Source organism: Bactrocera dorsalis, chromosome 5 (assembly GCF_023373825.1).
Source record: "Bactrocera dorsalis isolate Fly_Bdor chromosome 5, ASM2337382v1, whole genome shotgun sequence".
Classification (NCBI taxonomy): domain Eukaryota; kingdom Metazoa; phylum Arthropoda; class Insecta; order Diptera; family Tephritidae; genus Bactrocera; species Bactrocera dorsalis.
In genome coordinates this window covers 20,478,786-20,498,790 of record NC_064307.1, presented here as the reverse complement: position 1 = coordinate 20,498,790, position 20,005 = coordinate 20,478,786, and the positions used below count along the sequence as shown (strand labels likewise).

Sequence of the window (20,005 nt, the reverse complement as noted above, 5' to 3'; positions counted from 1 at the left end):
AAAAAAAATTGTGATTTTGGAACCAATCATGTTTTCACTATTCTTAGGCGCAAATAATGTTTCGAAATGGTTTTCACAGATCCTTCCGATATTACAACGATGACAGTAACATCTTTTACTGTTAATCATCAAATCTTAAGCACCAATTCTTTTATGTTATTGACGTGTTGTTTATCTGTTGATGTTGATGACCGTTCTGAACGTGCTTCGTCTCCAAACGTTTTCGACCCTCTTTGAACAATTTGTTCCAATAAAAAACACTTGCTCGCGACAAAAAATTATCACCGAAGGAGTTTTCCAACATTCTGCACATTTTGGCACCAGACGTTTGATTCCGCTTAAACAATTTAATGGAACTTCTTTGTAGAATAATTTCACTCATCGTAAAAATCGCCGAATGTACTTTATGTATTTAAAAAAAAGACAAGCTTATTCTAAACACAAATGATTATTTGGATGTGACAATTGGCACAGATGACATTGACAGTCATACTAACCTAAAAAAGATATTTCGACGAATGAGTTTTCGCACGAAATTAAAAAGTTTTACTATTTTTTGCCCACAGTCGAAAATATCGATTAATAAGGTAGATAAATAAAATGGAGCTCAAGTATTTTGTCTGGTATACATACTTATGTGATTCCCCCGCAATAAAATTTTGGAATTTTTAAACTAATATCGGTTAATCAGTTTGTTTTTAAAGTAGTTATACCGGATATTAAGCGAGATACTTAGACGAAATATGAAATTGATTAACCGTTCTATGTAATATCTAAAATAAGACAGTATATTTAAAAGTTCACCTACATTGCATAGATAAGGATGCGTAAAAATATACATAAATACATATGTACATACTTACATACACATATTGATGCACTTAAACCGCCATGACCACATTGTGCAATATCATCCTGCGATAAGGCTTATTTATGAATGACAATAAGACAAACATACCTGTACGTATAGTATGTGCCTATATACATACGTACGGTAGATAAGTTATGCATGCGTACTTGAAGACCTCCACAATCTAATCAGTAATTAGAATCCAATTAACTTCGGACGACTGCAGGGTAGCCGGTGTTTACCGAACAGTAGTCGCACCACTCTCATAACTGAGTCTTTATCTTTAATCCCGATAGCTCAGCGCCGCAGTAAATCATTTCCTACATAAAAAAATGCCGCGTTTTATTTTCGCTAATATTTACCAAAGCAGCACATACATACAAAAACACATATATATATACATTTAAAAAACGCGCATAACTTGAGGTAGAGCTGCTATATTTATGAATGAAGCTGGCACCATTAGTTCGTGTTGTTTTTACTATTCCGCCACATGCTTTGGCGCTGCATGCATACATATCTAAGTATGTATTTACAAATTCACACTATACATGTGTGTGTATGTATGTTCTTTTTTATTTTTATTGCACCCAATTTAGACAGTTTTAGTCACAGGAATTCCTTACCGACGGCGAGCGCGCCATATTAGTCAGCCAACGAAATTAAATTAGAGAAAAATTTTAGCTATTTTTAGCATGCGCCAGTGGCTCTACTTACTTATGTACATAACTTTACTATGTATGTATGTGTAATTATAATATAATAGTTGTATAGCTGTGAGGAACGGGTTTTAGAGTTTCTTGAACTTTTATTATCGGCTTGAAAAAAATTAAAGTCATGCATAATGAATATCTAAGCATCATAGAATATGCCGCGGGCACACATGGTCGGTGGCCGGACAGCAAGCTTGCGATACGCTTACGAATCGGCTACATGAGCATGATTTATGCTAGGGCTTTTGTTTCTGCATAAATTATGCACAAATTAAGTAGTTTTGTTTTACAAAATGTAGCTCATAAATTAGCAAAAGCTCGCGTCATTAATACTAATGATTTGTAAAGCCATGAATAAACAAAACTCGATCTATCATAAAGCAGCTTTAGAGACTCGGTGAAAATATCTTTAATGAGAGATATTTGAAGAGTAGAAATTTAGCCTTAACTATAGTAAAAATATATTTTTTGGTGAAAATAATCACTAGAAAGGGATAACCTTATATGTATGTGCGCTAACCTTATTTATAGGTTATATAGAGATAACCTTATTTTCGCATTTTTGACATGGGGCTCTTAGGCGAATTAGGTAATTGCAGCCTTAATGGTTTACGAGATATGTATTATACATTACCGGGACCACACACATTTTTTTTTTTAATTTTTAACTCACGGGTGTTGTTTTGCTAATGAAATTACGTTACAAACTTCGTCTTAAACTTAATAAGCCCTGTTCAGGGTAATGATAATAAATAGACATAGTTGTAAGAAATCAATAAATGTGCTAACGACTTTCATGTAATAAAAATTTTCTCTCAAAAAAACATAAATTTCGACTTACCTGGTGGAAGTAGCACTTATTTATATTAGTATGAAAACAGTAGAAGATAAAACGCAGCTGAAACGAGGTTCATATGAACCCGACAAGAATAATAATAGGGTAATTATTAGGTTGACATAGAAACTTTCCTTGCTTCGTTAAACACTAGAAAAAAGAAGATCACAGGAAACAAATTAAAACGAATGAAATGAAAAAGTTAAAACGGAAATAAAATATATGTATATACTGTGGGCAAAAAATAGTAAGACTTTTTAATTTAAATTCATGAAACGTATTATTACTTGCGACGAGTCTTGGGTATATGATTACGACCTGGATACAAACGTTCTATCAGCCGAATATCGTTGCAAAGGTGTGCCATTCAAGATCAAGATTATGTTGACAGTCAAAATCGAAGCGTGGTGCATCCCGGATTGCTTTCGACCGGCCAAAATGTCAACAAGGAATATTATTTAAGTGTTATGCATCGTTTGCGAGAGGCCAAAAACTCTGTAATACTTTGAGGTAGAGAGGATTTGTATTGTTTTTAGAAGGCCGCCATAGATTTTGAAGAATCTATTAAGAATTTTAAAAGTATGAAAAAAGTCTTACAACTTTTTGCTCATATTTTTTATATATGTATGTATATTAAACTATATTTACAAATACATATGTATGTGTAAATAAAAATAGCATATCAAATAGCATTGAATTGATGTGTACATTTCCGCGCACGTAGGAGATAACGATCCAATTAAAAACATTTATTTATATTATATACTTATATTGGAAAAAAACGTCATGAGCAACATCCAAAGTTTAAAAGCTATTTTGTGTATTTCACCATAAACTTTTTAGAACTAATATTTGCTGATAATTCTTCTTAATATGTACATGTGTATATAACTAAATAGGAAATAAATTTTTAAAATTTCAAATCCTGTTTCAACACCAAAGTGATGTCTCAAATCAAAGCAAAATTGCAAATTGTTCACTACGAACAAAGAGAGTGGCACACCACGTGGTTTTTATGTATTTACACAACGTGCTTTGTAACTTCTCACTCTCTTTTGTTTATTAAATATTAATATTTTATGTTTTTTGTTAAATATTAATAAGGAAATATTTAGACCTTGCATTATTACATTTACACTGATCTTTTACACCGTTAATTATATAAGTTAATAGTGTTATTTACGTAGAAATATTATCGCTGAAAATCAGCGCGAACATGACCTTCGTGAATAAGTGATAAGATTATTTTCATTTCTCACATATTGGCACACATTACGTCACGCAAATTATATATTTCCATGCCACATGCAAAATCTGTGTAATACAAATATAATACATATGTATGCATATGAAAAAAAAAATAAAGTAAGCCCAAGTAAATTTTTTTGATCTTGAAAAAAATAATAAGATTAGTCTTCCTGTAGCAATTATTTCTTTCCTTGGTTAGAGAAGTATTTAATAGTAACTAAATAAATTTCATTCCATCAATCTTATAGAAACTATAAACTGTGCTCTGTTTACAGATGACATAACAATCGCTTTAATTTGTTTGGTTAAAATTTCATACACTGTCGTCTTAATATAACAGGTGGCAACTTTTCTCGAAAATATTACCGACAGAAAGCCTTTCTAAATTATTTTATTTTGCTGTCCAATCGCTAACATTTAAGCTTTTTCATCATTTTAATAAAAATAAAATTTTAAAAAGCTGGCAACCCTACTTAAAAAATTATATACAAGCTGTCTGAGTTTTTTTAAGCCATACTACCCATATTACAATGTTTTAAATATTTAATGTTATTTTTTGACTTAATTTTTTAAAATAGATGGCAACCTTTTCACAAAATATCTTCAACAAAAATATTTTTTTAAACCTTGCAATATTTAAATTAATCTATGATTTTTATTGAAACAAAAAATATAAACAGGTGGCAACTCTTCAAAAAACATATCAAACAGATATTGTATTATAAAATATTAACGATTGCTTTTTACGGCTTTTACTTAATTTTTACCGATTTTTTTACTTAATTTTTTGAAATAGATGGCAACCTTGCTTAAAATTTTCTTTCCAAAAATATTTTTGTAAATCTTGTTAGTTTGGTAGCCATATAGCAATATTTTAATTAATTTATGATTTTTATTGAAACAAAAAATCTAAACAGGTGAAAAGTCTGCACAAAAAATATAAAAAAAAACTATATTATAATGTATTAATAACTGTTTTTACCACAGTGTACAGTTTTTACTTCGTTTTAACCGATTTTTATAGCCAAACTTATGAAAGACTTGAAGAATCTATCATAAAGAATACTTCAAATACAGAGCCGCATCTTTAAATGCCGCAAAATTGAGTTTTTAACACTCATAATAATCAAATAAAGTTAAATATTTCGCTTTGTATAGTATTTATATTATCTTTTTTGTAGTCTGCACGCGCCTTGCACCTTAAAACATATAATAGTTTTTCCCTCGCATTTCAAAGTCTACACCAGATTTTCCAATTCACTTTCTTTAACGAACTAATTACGCCGTAAGATAAGTTCGTACATACTAAGCGTAAGCAAATTATTGTATAAATACATTTGTATTATTACGACTTCAGTAATTCACTTTTAATTTTATTAATTTATGCCGAGAGGGCTTTCCTCTAAGGTGAGCGGATGACGAGCTCAACAAAAACCGGATATTTAAATGTGTGTCGTCAGTGGGTATTTTCATTGAAAAAGCTTACATATACATATATTTGCATAGAAATTCACCTACTAAATATTAACATGTTCTAACAATGCCCCCACACACACCTCATTAAGTCGTTGCCAAAGCGGAGATTCAGTTCAGTGCATATACCATTATAGTTCCATTTAATTTATGGCTCGCGTGTGATAATAAATGTTTGAAATATGCCTAATTGCCTGTGAATATGTATGGATATTTATGTGCTTGTAGGTACATATGTATATAATTGTTAAAATTAAGTTGGGAACATCAATTCGGTTATAGTGAGTTTCACTGTTTTTGGAAAAATTCTGAATTTTTATGATGTAGAGCGTAGTGTCTATTTTCCATTTCGAAAACTTTTTTTTTATTAAAAATTTCTTTCCATATATACTTATGTATACTTATTTTTGGATAAAATATTTTTTCTTAACAAAAAAAAATTATGTAATTTTTTACAATTGTTTTTACCACAATATTAGGTATTCAAAATTAAAAAAAAAATTGTACAAACAAAAAAATTTAAATATTTTATTTTGGAAAATTAGAAGATATGAATATGGATGTTTCATATTAATACTCCATTTACTCACAAACTAAAACTTGAAAAATGTTGCCTACATTTCAGCGCAAATATGATAAATTCTAAGATGATTAAGGGGTTACATGAGTTTGTTCGGGTAAAAAACAGATTTTTTCCGACAGTTTTTGTCTTATATAAAAATGGAATATTTTATTAGAATCTTTTATTGTTACAAACATACACTTTTGATAAAGAAATTCTGAAATTTTCGGAAACAAATATTTTAAGCTTGGGCATTGCGATGACATTTCCGGTGACTCCTCGGAAAAAAGATGCGCCTGCGTTGGCAGGATAAGTGAAAAACTACGTTTTTTATTTAAAACCTTATCTTTGAACTTGGACGAAGGAAAAAAAAACAGAAAATTGGATTTTTGGCAGACATTAAAAAAAATAAAATTTAAGTGAAAATTTCGGGACATTTTTTTGTGAAATAGTTGTAATTGAAAAAAAATACTTCGTCCAAGTCTTTAAGAATCGTATCTGAAAGACCTGTGTAAAATTTCATCGGTTGAGTAGTTCTCGAGAAATCTTGCCAACTGACTTCAAAAACACAGTTTCGAGTAAAACGCGTTAGCCTAGCTAGCCTCGAGTGCAAAAGTGCTCAAGGCTGTATCTTCGAAACAATTACTCGGATCAACCAGAAAATGTAGGACAATATTCTAGAGGTCTCGTAGAATTTAATAAGACAGTAAAAAATTCGATTTTTTTGTCGATAATTTTGAACTTAGTTATAAGAGATAAAAGGCCGATGAAGTCTGTAAGCAAATTTTTTGACAATTTTACACCAAAACATATTTTTTATGAATTACGTAGAATTAAAAAATAAAATAAATATATGTAAAAATATTTTTTAAAGGAAAAAATATTATAAATTTTGTTTTAAATATTATAAATTTTTTAAAGGAAAAAATATTTAAAAATTTTTCAAATACATTTTTTGTTCAATAAAAGCAAACACTACATATGCATATGTACATACGCCAATATTCAATATCAACCACGCGAAAGTGTCCAACAACTTTCCACGCGTACGACCTTACGCACACACACACCAATACGCGCATGCATTAGCATTTTAAATGAATTATTATTGAATAATTAAGATTTTCAATTTCTTTTGATTGCAGAACACAACTCAAGAGAGACTCAGCAACAAAGAGGCAAACAGAGACAGCAGCGCTCGCTATTAAGGCTAATAACTCTAAACAAATTAAGACTGGTTCTGTGCGGATTTAAAGCGTAAACAACCGCAAACAGCAACAAAATGGTTAATATAGCGGTAAGTGATTGCAGAAATTTATGAAACAAAATATATTTATTAATATTAATTATTTTTTCGTGTTTTTGCTTTCATTTGCAATCGCAGGACAGCGGCGGCAAACATGCTCCACAAGAGATGGAACAATTCCTGCCCGGCGATGGCACCAACAACAAGTGAGTAACGCCATTTGTTACATTTAATTATATAATTGTCGCATACACGAACACATACATATGTAAATATAAATATATGTATGTGTGTCGGTGCAAACAATTTGTCAAATATTAACTTTATTAGCACAATTGAAAATATGCGCTTTCGTCGGCGTTGCTTTGACGAAATTCCTTTGCGTATACTAAAAAGCTGAATTAATGCCACGTTAGTTGTAGTTGTACACTCTAATTGCCGTTGTCCAATGAATCCGATCGCATTTTAATGCGAAGCGCAAATACTTTTAATTGGTGTTGCGACGCGAAATTGCGCGGCAAAATGCTTTCTAGAATTAAGGTATCACGCATACGCTTGACACATGAACCGCGCATGTCAGGCCCTCATGAGTGTATGGATATGAAGTGTGTGTGGATTTATCTTTCACACACCATGGCAAATGTGATAAAAAATTAATTCCATTTTGCTTTCGAAAGTTTTGCGGTTTGCTAACGGTTCCGCAGGAAATATATATTTTGTAAAATGATTATGCATGTGTGTGTGTGCCTAAGCTAAAACCTGGTATTACCAGTTAAATAGTGATAAAAGTAATTCATGCCAATTTTTTGCTGATAGCAACGTCCTTGTGGTTGAGTGGCATTCTTTGACCTTCGACGTTATTTTTCCTACTTTATTCTACAGTTAGTACATACTTAAATTATTAAATTTAATTGCTTTCAATCAAAAATATAAGCTTTAAAGCTTTTTTTCAAAATTACTTAAAATGAAGTTAAGCCATTTATCGAGCACCTACTCATATTTGCTTGTAAACTGCTCAATTACTCACTGAAATTATCTTCAATATGATTTTTTATGCTGCAACTAAGCCTTAAAGCGCTTTTCTCAAAATTACTTAATATTGAGTTAAGCCATTTATCGAGCACCTGCTCAATTTTGCTGGTAAACTCTTCAATTACATATTAAAATTATCATCGAAATGATTTTTTATGCTGTAACGAAGCCTTAAAGCGCTTATCTCAAAATTACTGAATATTGAGTAAAGTCATACATATACTACCGGAAGTCAAAACCACGAATTCGCTTGGTACACTGAAGAATAGCTTCTTAGACTCTAAGAAAGTCTCTTTAAGTATAGGCACTTAATTGTAACGGGAAAGTCCTCCGCCTTACTTTTTCTCTAATTTTTTCTTATTATCAGATAGAGAAATTCAAAACTCACTTTGAAGTACTTGCAAAAATATGCCGTTTCAAAAATTTTGTAGGAAATTGATTGCTCTACAAAAAGGCTTCTAACGATTTTTTCGTAGACCCAACTATAAAATATATAAAAGATATTAACGGTTGAAGCTTTATAACTCATTGAAAAACAAAATCATTATAAATCGCAAAACTCAAAATTTTTAGAAATTTACTGTTAAAAGATGGTCTGTTATACCTTAAAACCGCAAATTTGGTAGCCGCATCAAATAATTGAAAAATTATACATTTTTATAAACAAATAAAAAAATTAATAAATATGTTTAAGGACAGTACATTCTGCTTAATTGATTTGTTGATTTGCTGTTTTGTGAACACTTCTTTTTTCGTCCGCTCTCTCCACTTAAGCTTAAAAATAATATTAAAATAAACAAAATATTCGTACACATGTATAATATATGTATATAAATTTTTTTCTTAAATTGGGATGTTCAATTATGTAGATTGCCTCTAATTAAATAAAATGTTCAATAAAAATGTTAGAAGCTTTTGATTCCTCGGTTAATGCTGCCAAAATATGTCACTCTCTGATAGCCAGTGGCAAACCTGCAAGTTTACATATTTCTGTCATGAAGAAACTGCTGCAAATATCATACAACTCTTCAGAGCCAGTCAGAACTAAGTAGGCTATCATATACAATTAAGGGATTATATACAGTTAGAGGGCCGAAAAAGCTAATTTTCCAGAATTTTTTGCTGAGAAAACTTTTAAATTTATTGATACAAAGATTTGTACACATGTTATGGTATTATGGAAGATTGGCTTTGTACTTTCAAGCACTCTGAAATACCTTTTCAAATTTGCGTGTAACTTCGAAAATAATCACCGGAACGATATGAAATTGTGGGCGTGTATTCTTAAATATATTTACATTCAGAAAATAAAATAAAAAAATAATCGTTTTGAAAATTTTAACCCTTTAAATTGCTCAAAGGAAATGGAAGAAGAAGCTTGGTACATTTGATAGTAAATAAGCAATTATCCATAACCTTTAAGTGACACGCGTATTTTTCATGCACTTCAGAGATTATTAAGTTGAGAAAAAATAGCTCACAAAGAACTATGCAAGTGGACATAATGACTCCTTAAGTCAAATTTTAACCAATGAACATAATGTCAGATTTCACTGTGATCAAGTTGCATCAAAAGTTTTTTTGTGCTCCTTTCATTATTTTTTTAGCCTTTTTTAAATGAACATTGATAAGAGAATCTTAAAATTAATCATAAAAATATAATTATTTTATAATTGTTTTTCCCAAAGTAGCCCCAGTACAAATATAAATCATGTTGTTCATTTCTAAAGAATTTTTATTTAGTAAATAAATAAAATTTTTATTTAGTGAATAAAAAAATAAACTTATTACCGTTTAGTGGTGAACATGTGCGCAAATAATAAAGATTATTTTAATAACGTCTTAGAAGAAACTATGAAATAAATAAATTAAAAATAATAATCGCTGACAGAATCATAAAGCTATTTATTTTACTGCAAGTTTCAAAGCCTGCTTATTTATTTAACAAAAACAACCACATACATATGTATATACTAAACATACATATTTACATACTATATAAGTCCACGTAGTAGAACTAGTAAAGCTGATTTGTCAGTTTTATTAACTGAACCAAAATATCTCCATGAAAAGTCACACTAACGCGTACCTTTTACCTAAAACCTAAATCATAGAAAAGTTGCTTATGAATAGTGAGATATTTCGCTGAAGCAATACGGCAGTGCAGAGATCACAGTTTCTATTCAACTGACACAGGGTGAACTTTGTTCACAGGGAAGAATTTTGGATTTTCATTGCCTTTCATTATATATAAAACATTTCATATTCAGCTTTTTCTAATTTTTTCTAAATTATACAGTAAAAATAGCGATTAGCGCAGCAATTAGCAGCTTTGACTAAGGTCTAGACTGTAATCTCGAGTACGAGTACTTTGTATAGATAATACAGAGCCTTTATTACATTGTACAAGTATGTAACAAATAGCATATTAAGTATATTAGCTTTCCACTTACATTATTACACCTTCTTTAAAAAAAAAAGTCCGACTAATGACTTCAAATGTAAAATTTGCGGATTTAGTGTTATACGTATAGTAATTGTATATATGTATATATATATAGATTTTTATAATAATTTTTATTTGCGTAAAAACTTATCTGTGCACACGCTGCCTAGGCTTGAAGACGCTTAGAAAAAATTTCAAGCACAAAAGTGTAGGAAGTTAATGACTAGAAGCTGCCTCTAAAGTCTAAAGTATCAAAGATATTTTATAGATTTAATGAGTTTGTTTGTTTTTCAATTTAATTATTAAGTTTAATTAGTTCGTAGCTATTTAGAAAATTGAGACGCCGATAATTTGCAACTTATTGAAATTTTGTTGTTTGTATTCGAAAATGATGATAAGAGAAAGTACTTGTAAAAATATGCTTTGTTTTTTTGTGATTTTTAGCAATCCTGGCACTTTGGGAAAGATTCTGGCAGAAAACTTTGAATGTTGAAGACGGCCTTTTATATGACAAATTTGTATAAAAAGCTTAAAAATTTTCAAAAATCGGTTAAAAAATTTATTGAAATTAAAATTACTTATGAACTCCTACCCACAGTTGAAAATGGATGAAATAGAAAGATAATCCCGTTCATTCTCCATATAACGGTACTGTGATAAACTGCTAAAAACGCAATAAATCAGTAACTAAATACGCCAAAGATATTAAATTTTACACCTGAGATAGTATGAGAGGACTTTATGGGAGCGCGTGTGGAAATTGGACGTTGGGCGTGGCACACATTCTTGGGACCCGCTCGATCGATTACGACCAAATTTTCTACCTGACATTCTTCTAATATTTCTGAGTCACTGAAAGTAGGCGAAATGGGATTACAACAACTCCTACTTCCCATATAGCAAAATTTTAAAGTCCTTTTGATTCTTTCTTTTTCCAGTACAAAAATCAAAATGCAGTTAATAGAACGGGATAAAATCTTGCAGTAATTATTCTTTTAAAGTATGGTACTTTATGACCACAAATAGCCCAAATCCAACCAAAACAGTTGGTACCAAATATATGGACCCTTATATGTATAGTTGACTTTCGACCGAAATATCGGTGAATGTATGTGATACACAATTGAAGTTCAAAGAGAACCCTTTCGTGATACTTTGTGTATCAAAAATGCGTGGAATCGGGTCAATACTTTCCCAAGCCCACATATACCTAATATAAAGATTTTTGAACTTCTGAGTGACTTTATACTGCATATATCGGTCAATATTTGAGAAATCTCAATGAAAATTACAGAACATGTTTTACTTATAACAGTGTGTCATTGTGCGAAAAATAGATAAAATTGGGCGAAAACTTAATCTAGCCCCCACATAACTAATATCAGGATTTTCGAACATCTGGTTGACTTCAGTCCATATGTTTGGTGATTCTATGTGGGATACCTTAATGAAAGCCAGGGAACATTCTTTTAGTATGTGGCGTGATAATAGTATAGTTAATAGATAAAATCGGTTCGGTACTACGCCAACTCCCGTATACTACATACATATATATGTATAATGATTTTCGTTTTTCATGCCTTATACCGATATATAAAATTGCCAATCACCTATATAACGTCAATATCTAATCTTGCATAACAGATAATTAATATGCAATATGTGATTTATTTATAAGTATATATTTATTTGCATTGATATACTATTGCACTAAAGCGTTAATTAAAATCTGCTAGCAGATATATACATACATTAGTGCACTTTCATATCTATATACATACATGCATTTAGTATTCATGTGTTGAATTCAATACCTTCAATTGTAATTGAAATAATTATTTATGGAAGCCACAATGACTGATGTAATCGTTGAAATGGAGATGACTATGCATATTCAACTATTATCTCCGTAATTTTGCATTGCTATTAGCAATAAAAAATTGCGTACCTTATATGTATGGATACATATGTATGCTATATACGTATTTATACATATGTTTAAGTGACAATAACAAATATAGTACATGCTATATATCACAGATATTTATTAAGCTTTCAGCACACCCACTTAATCGGAAATGATTGCTTATGTTTACATAAGTCTGAATATATAAGCATACGCATGTATGTAAATATGTATGTATTCAGCATTTTGGTTAATAGAAATACTTATAATGACATTGTGCTACACTTTTTGAGTTGACAATTTCAATATCAGTAAAAATTATTATATTAACATATCAATCATTTTTATCCCTTGGCTGTGCTTCTAATACCCAAGATGACTTATTGAATGCATTTCATTGAATAAATATAATGGTCAGCTGTTAGACACGTTAAAATATTAAAAAAAAATATTATATGTATTTTTTTTAACACGACTTTCTTCAAAAAGCTGCTTAGAAAAAGTACCAACTCCAAAATTTTTCTTAAACCAGAAAAAACGTTAATAACATACTTCACAAATAGAAAAAGTTTCCATAAAAGAAATTGATTTTGATTGGTTGGTTTGTAATGCGGATCAATGCTATATTACATATATAATATAGAATGATCCGATCTAAGCAATTTGCTCAGGTATTGTACCGTTTTCTTAGCTAAAAAGCCATGACAAATTTGTGAACATATTTTGTCAAAAATGTTTTTCATAAAAGGATTTGATGACTTGATATTGAACGATATGCAATATGTAGTGGTACGATCAGAACAAGTTCGGAGATTATACCGTTATATTGGAAAATAATCCACCCCAAATTTCGCTAAGATAACTCGTCAGATAAAAAAGTTTTCCATACAAGACCTTGATTTTGAACGATCAGTTTGTATGGCAGCTATATGTTATAGAGGTCCGATCTGAAAAAAATTATTGGAAAACAGTAGTGTTCTCTGAGACAATAATTTATGCCAAATTTTGTTGAGATATCTTGTCAAATAAAAAAGTTTTCCATACAAGACCTTAATTTTGAACAATCAGTTTGTATGGCAGCTATATGCTATAGTGGTCTGATTTGAATTATTTATTGTGAAATAGTAACATTATCTCAGGCAACAATCCATGCCAAATTTCGTGAAGATATCTTCTCAATAAAAAAAGTTTTCCATACAAGGTGAAGATATCTTGTCAATTAAAAAAGTTTTTCATATAAGAGCTTGATGATAAAAGGACGTTGCCAAAATTTTAGTTTGATATCTCATAAAATCCGCCAGGTCAGCACACTCTCATATTGCAAATGAAATATATCTGCGTGAAACAACTAAATTTTCCACAATTCTGCTATTCGACTTAAGCGTTTATACTTTTAAACAACGAAATACAGCGAAGTCTTTCGCCTCTACTGTAACTTTTCAAGTGCACCTAAAAGTATGCTATCTGCCACTCAAATGAACGAATCATGTAAACAGCACATTCACTTACCCACACACATACATCTTGCACACACACACACACACACACACCTACACTCATACACACAAAGCTTGCACCGCAGCTTAACAATCACCAGAATTTAATTGTCTTCGGCCAATTCGAGAGCAACTAAGCTGAAAGATGTGCCACTAGGCCAGCACTAGCGGCTGATGCAATTCGCACAACATGCCGAGTAAGGCCGACACATCGACAACACAATAGCATTTAAGTTGTACAAATGTTTGTAGTGACATTGCGAACATTTCAATTAATGCTGCCAACGTCTATGCGCCAGGTAGAATCAAATGCAGCGCAGCGTTTGGCGTCTTATGTTACTCTCTTCGATTACTTTGCGCACAAAAAGGCACTTTCCCGCGCCAAATCGTACAGATGTACATATGTATGTGTGCGTTTATATGTGCATATAGTAAAGTGTATCATTACGATCATCTATGGAATTTGACCATATTGAATTCGAGCTGAAGCGAATGGCCGCGGCGCTGGCGCAACGCTGTCCGCTGCTCGCTGTCCGCCGTTCGGCGCTTGGTGTTAATGCCCATTTTACAATGGCCAATGCAATATCAACGACTTGTGTCGGCAGTTCGAGCGTGATTAGCGCGCATTTTTTGCAGATGTTGCACATTTCTTAAAAGCCACAGCCACAACGGCGGCCGCAGCCGCAGACCGAGCGCAACAGGCCCAAACTGCAGCTACAGAATTTCACTATAAAACATTGGCGGACCTGGCTTTGTTTTTTAGTTTTATGTTCCGTTGCGGACGAAGTGATTGATTGTGGTGCAACTGATAGCCACACGGTGCGCAAATATATGTGTTTAGTGGTCAAACGGTACTATAGTGCAGCAAAAGCAAGGCAAAGAAACGAAACGAAACGACAATGCGCGATACAAAAATAACAGAAGTGACGCTCGAACAAAGGTGTTGACAGTGCTAAATTCTGTGCTGGTTTAGTTAATAAGTTGTTGTTGTTGTAATTTTTTCAAAAATTGCAAAAAGCTAAAGTAATGGAAATGCATTTTCTCAGAGCTATTTGTTCCAAATGTCGATTAGATGATACAAAATACAAAAAAAAATTAATAAATAAAATTAAATTTTTATAATTTAAAAAGTTTTAAAAAATTTAAATTTTAATTATATATTTTTTTTAAATCTAATAAATTATTTTCCTTAATTTTATTTAATTTTTTATCACAAAATAAATTTTTAACTTTAAATTTACAACTTAATTAAATTAAATTAAAATAAATTTAATAACGATTTGTAAATTACATACATATTTCACAAGAAAAAAATAATTAAATTCAGCTTGTGTGATATAAAAAATTTATTCAAAAATTAATTTTATATAACTAGTATTTTTTACATAAAATAAATAGTTTTAAAATTAAAAAAATGATTAAGAAACTAATTTCAATTAACATAATTTTTTTAAATTGCAAATTTATTTAATTTAAATTTTAATTAATATAATTTATTCAATTTTATTAAATAATTTTAATAAATTTTATTTCATATCTTTTATGAACTTATTTAAATTAATAAAAATAAATATATTTAATAACAATATTAAAATTATTTCACAAGAAAATAATAAACATCAATTAATTAAAAAATGTATTCAAAATTTAATTTTGATTAATATTATTTTTTTTACACAAAAACAAAAGTTTAACAATAAAATTAAAAAATTTTAAGAAACTAATTTTTTAATTAATACAATTTTCTCAAATTGCAAATTTATTTAATTTAAATTATTTTTATATCATTTGTTTTTTCATCAAAAATACTTAATTTTAATTTTTAGTTTAATTAGTTTAATTAAGTTAGTTTAATTAAATTAAAATATTTAAATTGTTTCAATAAAAAAACGATTTAAAATTTGAATAAACAAAAACAAATGAATTACAAATTTAATTAAATGTACGTAAATATTAATTATTATATTCGTTAAAATTAATTTTCCCAAATTTCGTTAATTGTATTTGAAAAATTTAATGAAATTCAATTGAAAAATACGTGTTTATGCGTTTGATGAAAATTAAATTAATTAAGAAATCTTATTTTAAGTATATTAAAAAAGTATTTTTTTTTTTTAATTTTTAATTTAATTTTTAATTCAATTTTTTGAATTTCAATTTAAATTTTTTAATTTATTGTTAATTAAGTGTTTACACTTTAATTATTTTTTCCATAATTCTTCAATAAAATTTTATTTTTTTTAATTTTGTATTAATTTTTTTCGAATAATAATCAATTAATTTAATACTAATAAATCTTTAATTTCTTATCTTCCAGATATAAAATCCAGCCACGGAAAGATGTCGAACAGGCGCTGGCGTCACCCGATTTCGATCCGTTTGCCGAACGCAAAGTGGCACATCCGACCACGTGAGTACCAATAAGCGGCGCTCAAATTAAACAAAATAATTATATTTTAATTTCATGTATGATTCTAGTGATAATGAGACGCTCACGCATTTGCTGAAGGCCTCACTGGGCACTGGCATCCTCTCCATGCCGATCGCCTTCATGTACTCAGGCATTGTGCTTGGCATCTTCGCCACCATCTTCACAGCTTTCATCTGTACACACTGCAGTTATGTGCTGGTGAGTACCGCAAATTTATACCGTAACACACAGATATACATATATACATACGGAGGCATGCATTGTTAAATGCGCGTAGAAACATATGTACACGTGTGCATTAAACGCGAAGTGGCAGAGAAATTGAAGAAATTGTAAAAATGTAGCCACCATATATGTATGTATGTATGTATATAGCATGTTTGAGTGTGTTTCTGTATTTACAAATTGGGTACAAATGCCCTTGTAAGCACGCAACTACATCGCGTTGTTTTTTTGTGTTATTTACAGGTGAAATGCGCCCACAAACTCTACTACAAGTCGCGTCGCACGGAGATGAGCTTCGCCGAAGTTGCTGAAGTGGCATTTTTGAATGGGCCAAAATGGGCACGTGGTTTTGCGCCAGTTGCCAAATTTTCCATACTATTCGGACTGTTTTTGACCTACTTCGGCACCTGTTCGGTGTATACCGTTATTGTGGCGAAGAATTTCGAACAGGTATGTGTGATAAATGTTATAATAATAAAAACAAAAAAAAAATAATAAAAAAAAAAAATAAAAAAATAAATAAAAATAAGATAAAAAATTGCTATAATCTAAATTAATTAAAAAAAAATTTAAATAAAAAAACGAAAATAATTATAACAAAATAAGAAATAATTAAATTAAATTGAAAATTTTATGCAAAAAATTATGAGAATTGAAAATAAATATTTTTATTACATTTTTATTTAAATAAACTTTTTTAAAAATATTTAACAAAAAAAAATATTTAAAATAAAAATAATTATAATAAAATAAGAAATAATTAAATTAAATTAAAAACTCGAATTAAAAAATTATGAGAATTAAAAGCAATTATTTTTATACAAGTATACCCAAAAAAGTAAAAAAAATTAAAAAAAAATCACTCAAATAAAATAAAACATTATTACAAATTTTATTAACAATAAAAATATGTTTTTCTTATAAACGCATTTAAATACTAAACTCTAACTTTTCTTCTACTATCAAAGGTCATGGAACATTGGTTGGGCTATGAAATTTCACTGCGCCTACTCATCTCCGCACTACTCATCCCGCTAATTCTACTCTCGTGGATACCGAATCTCAAATACCTAGCACCCGTCTCGATGGTAGCCAATCTCTTTATGGGCCTCGGCTTAGGCATTACATTCTACTATCTCGTCATGGACTTGCCACCGGTAACAACACGCGAATTCGCCAATGTCTCAACCATACCGGCTTTCTTCGCCATCACCATATTCGCCATGGAGGCAATCGGTGTGGTTATGCCGCTGGAGAATAACATGGAGAAACCACGTCACTTCCTTGGCATTTGTGGCGTGTTGAGTCAGGGCATGTCTGGTGTGACTTTGATCTATATGGCACTCGGTTTTCTCGGCTATCTGCGCTACGGCACAGCAACAGAAGAGAGCATAACACTGAATCTGCCGGTGCATGAGTGGTGAGTTGCATGCGCGTGTTATGTTTGTTATGTGTATGTAATAACAATTTGTTGTTGTTTTTTTATTATTAACAGGCCCGCGCAAGCTGTCAAGGTGTTGATCGCTTTGGCTGTGTACTGTACATTCGGTCTGCAATTCTACGTGTGCCTCGAGATTGTCTGGGATGGTATCAAGGATAAGTGCAAAAAGCGTCCAATGTTGGTGAATTATGTTTTAAGGTGAGTTTTATCGAAAGTTATTTAATGTTTCATTTTATTTTTTTAAATAAAAAAAAATAATTGAATTTTTTTTTTTGTTAATTTAGGTTATTTTTTAATTACAGTTTTTTGCATTTTTTATTAACTTTTTGAAATTTTTTAAAATATATTTTTCATTAATTCCAGAACCGTGCTCGTCACTGCCGCCGTTGTATTGGCCGTTTCCGTGCCCACCATAGCGCCGTTTATGGGTCTAATTGGTGCCTTCTGCTTCTCCATACTTGGTCTCATATTCCCCGTGAGTATTCAATCGCACACACATACACACACGAAACACAATTAAATATATAGTCAATATATTTATTAATACATATTTTATTATTTGCTTGCAGGTTTTTATCGAGCTCATCACCCATTGGGACACCGGCTTCGGTGCCTACAACTGGATTCTATGGAAGAATGTCATCATTGGTTTCTGCGGTGTGGCAGCGCTCATTTTCGGCTCCATGAGCGCCATTCAAGACATTATCAAAGTGTACTCGAGCGATCCCAATGCTAGTGATGCTATACAAGGGGCCCTCAACAACATTACAACAACTAGACTTTAAGCTACAGTATACATATTATCAGCAATCTCCGGCTGTGTGGAGAGTTTTCTTTTTTTTAAGAAAAAGAGCGCGCTTTTGTTGCATGTATTCGCACCGCAAATCACTACGTCACCGCTATACCGTTGGATAATTTAATTGAATTTTAATTATTTAGTATAAAGTACAAAATAAATAATGTATACATATTTGTCGCTAGTAACTCTACAATGTATACCACATATGTATTTAGTATATAAAAGGTTATATGCCTGTATACATATGTATAGTTTAGGCAGTGAAAACAAAGTGCAACATTTTTTTTTTTAGATTAAAAAGACAACGGAAACGTATATTATGTATAGAAGTGCCTCTTTCTGTGTCTAAACAACATTTGTTTTAGTTATGCACATACATACATACAATTTTTAGCACTACATTGCCACTGTGGTAATTGTACTGTAAGTAATTGTAGTTGATGATTTCCGTTTATTCAATTTCAATGCATCCTATATACATATATACATACATATACATAGTAAACGCTAAGTGAAATGCTAGATGCTAGTAGAATTCCTAATTTCCAACTAAATAGTTTTAATTTTGCTGCAAATTTATATGTATTGTATTTGAAATACATGTAATTAGTACCAATACATGTAATGATTACTAATTATTCATTATGTTTTATTGTTGCAAGTTGCTTTTGTACACTAAATAAGTAGTTAACTTGAAAGGAATTGTATTTTTTATTGTGTTTTAAAATATTTTTTGCTTTGTTTTTGTAAAATTTCACTAAAAAGTATTCGATATCCGTAAGCCATCCATACTAAATTACTCAGCATATATTTTATCGAAATATTGTAAAAAAAATATAGTAATTAAAGTAAAGAAGTGAAATCTTTTAAATATTAAATATATTGCTTTAGGTTGTATAAGCAAAAAAATGAAAAAAAAAACTTAATATTATTTCTGTGTTAAGGGGTTGGGCAGACTAGGCTTTTCAAAAAACCAAACATTTTTTTTTTTGGTTTCAAGTACACTTTATGGTCCAATTATCCATATTAGCAAAGTTATAAAAGAAGCACCAGCTATTGTGTTGAACCATACGGATTAGTTAGGTCCACCACGAAAAGCTTTCAATTTATTTCCCGTCGACCGCAGAGACCTTTTGTCAAAGCCAAGTCGAAAGAAAGTACCCGGAAGTTGTAAATAATACGCAAACTATTTAATTATTCATAAATATTTATTCTGTTGCCTTCAAATTAATCCTCACCGGATGTAATACGCTTACGTTAACCATTTTTCCAGTTCTCGAAACAGTTTTCATATGCACTTTT

General features: G+C 30.5%; 1 protein-coding gene across 2 annotated transcripts in view; it reads left to right on the top strand.

Annotated features, from left to right (window-relative positions):
* Positions 1-19,577, top strand: part of LOC105230049 (proton-coupled amino acid transporter-like protein pathetic) — a 40,470-nt gene extending 20,893 nt beyond the window's left edge. Inside the window, exons 2-10 of one of the 2 annotated variants that reach the window (XM_049457487.1) lie at positions 6,827-6,978; positions 7,066-7,133; positions 16,125-16,217; positions 16,286-16,436; positions 16,707-16,913; positions 17,432-17,883; positions 17,959-18,102; positions 18,268-18,379; positions 18,474-19,577. In XM_049457487.1, coding sequence (XP_049313444.1) covers positions 6,964-6,978; positions 7,066-7,133; positions 16,125-16,217; positions 16,286-16,436; positions 16,707-16,913; positions 17,432-17,883; positions 17,959-18,102; positions 18,268-18,379; positions 18,474-18,689 — 1,458 coding nt within the window. In that variant the 5' untranslated portion in view covers positions 6,827-6,963 and the 3' untranslated portion in view covers positions 18,690-19,577. Of the gene's footprint in view, positions 1-6,826; positions 6,979-7,065; positions 7,134-14,691; positions 14,748-16,124; positions 16,218-16,285; positions 16,437-16,706; positions 16,914-17,431; positions 17,884-17,958; positions 18,103-18,267; positions 18,380-18,473 lie in introns of those variants that run through there. The other variant, XM_049457488.1, reaches the window with a different exon arrangement.
* Positions 19,578-20,005: the final 428 nt, after the last annotated feature.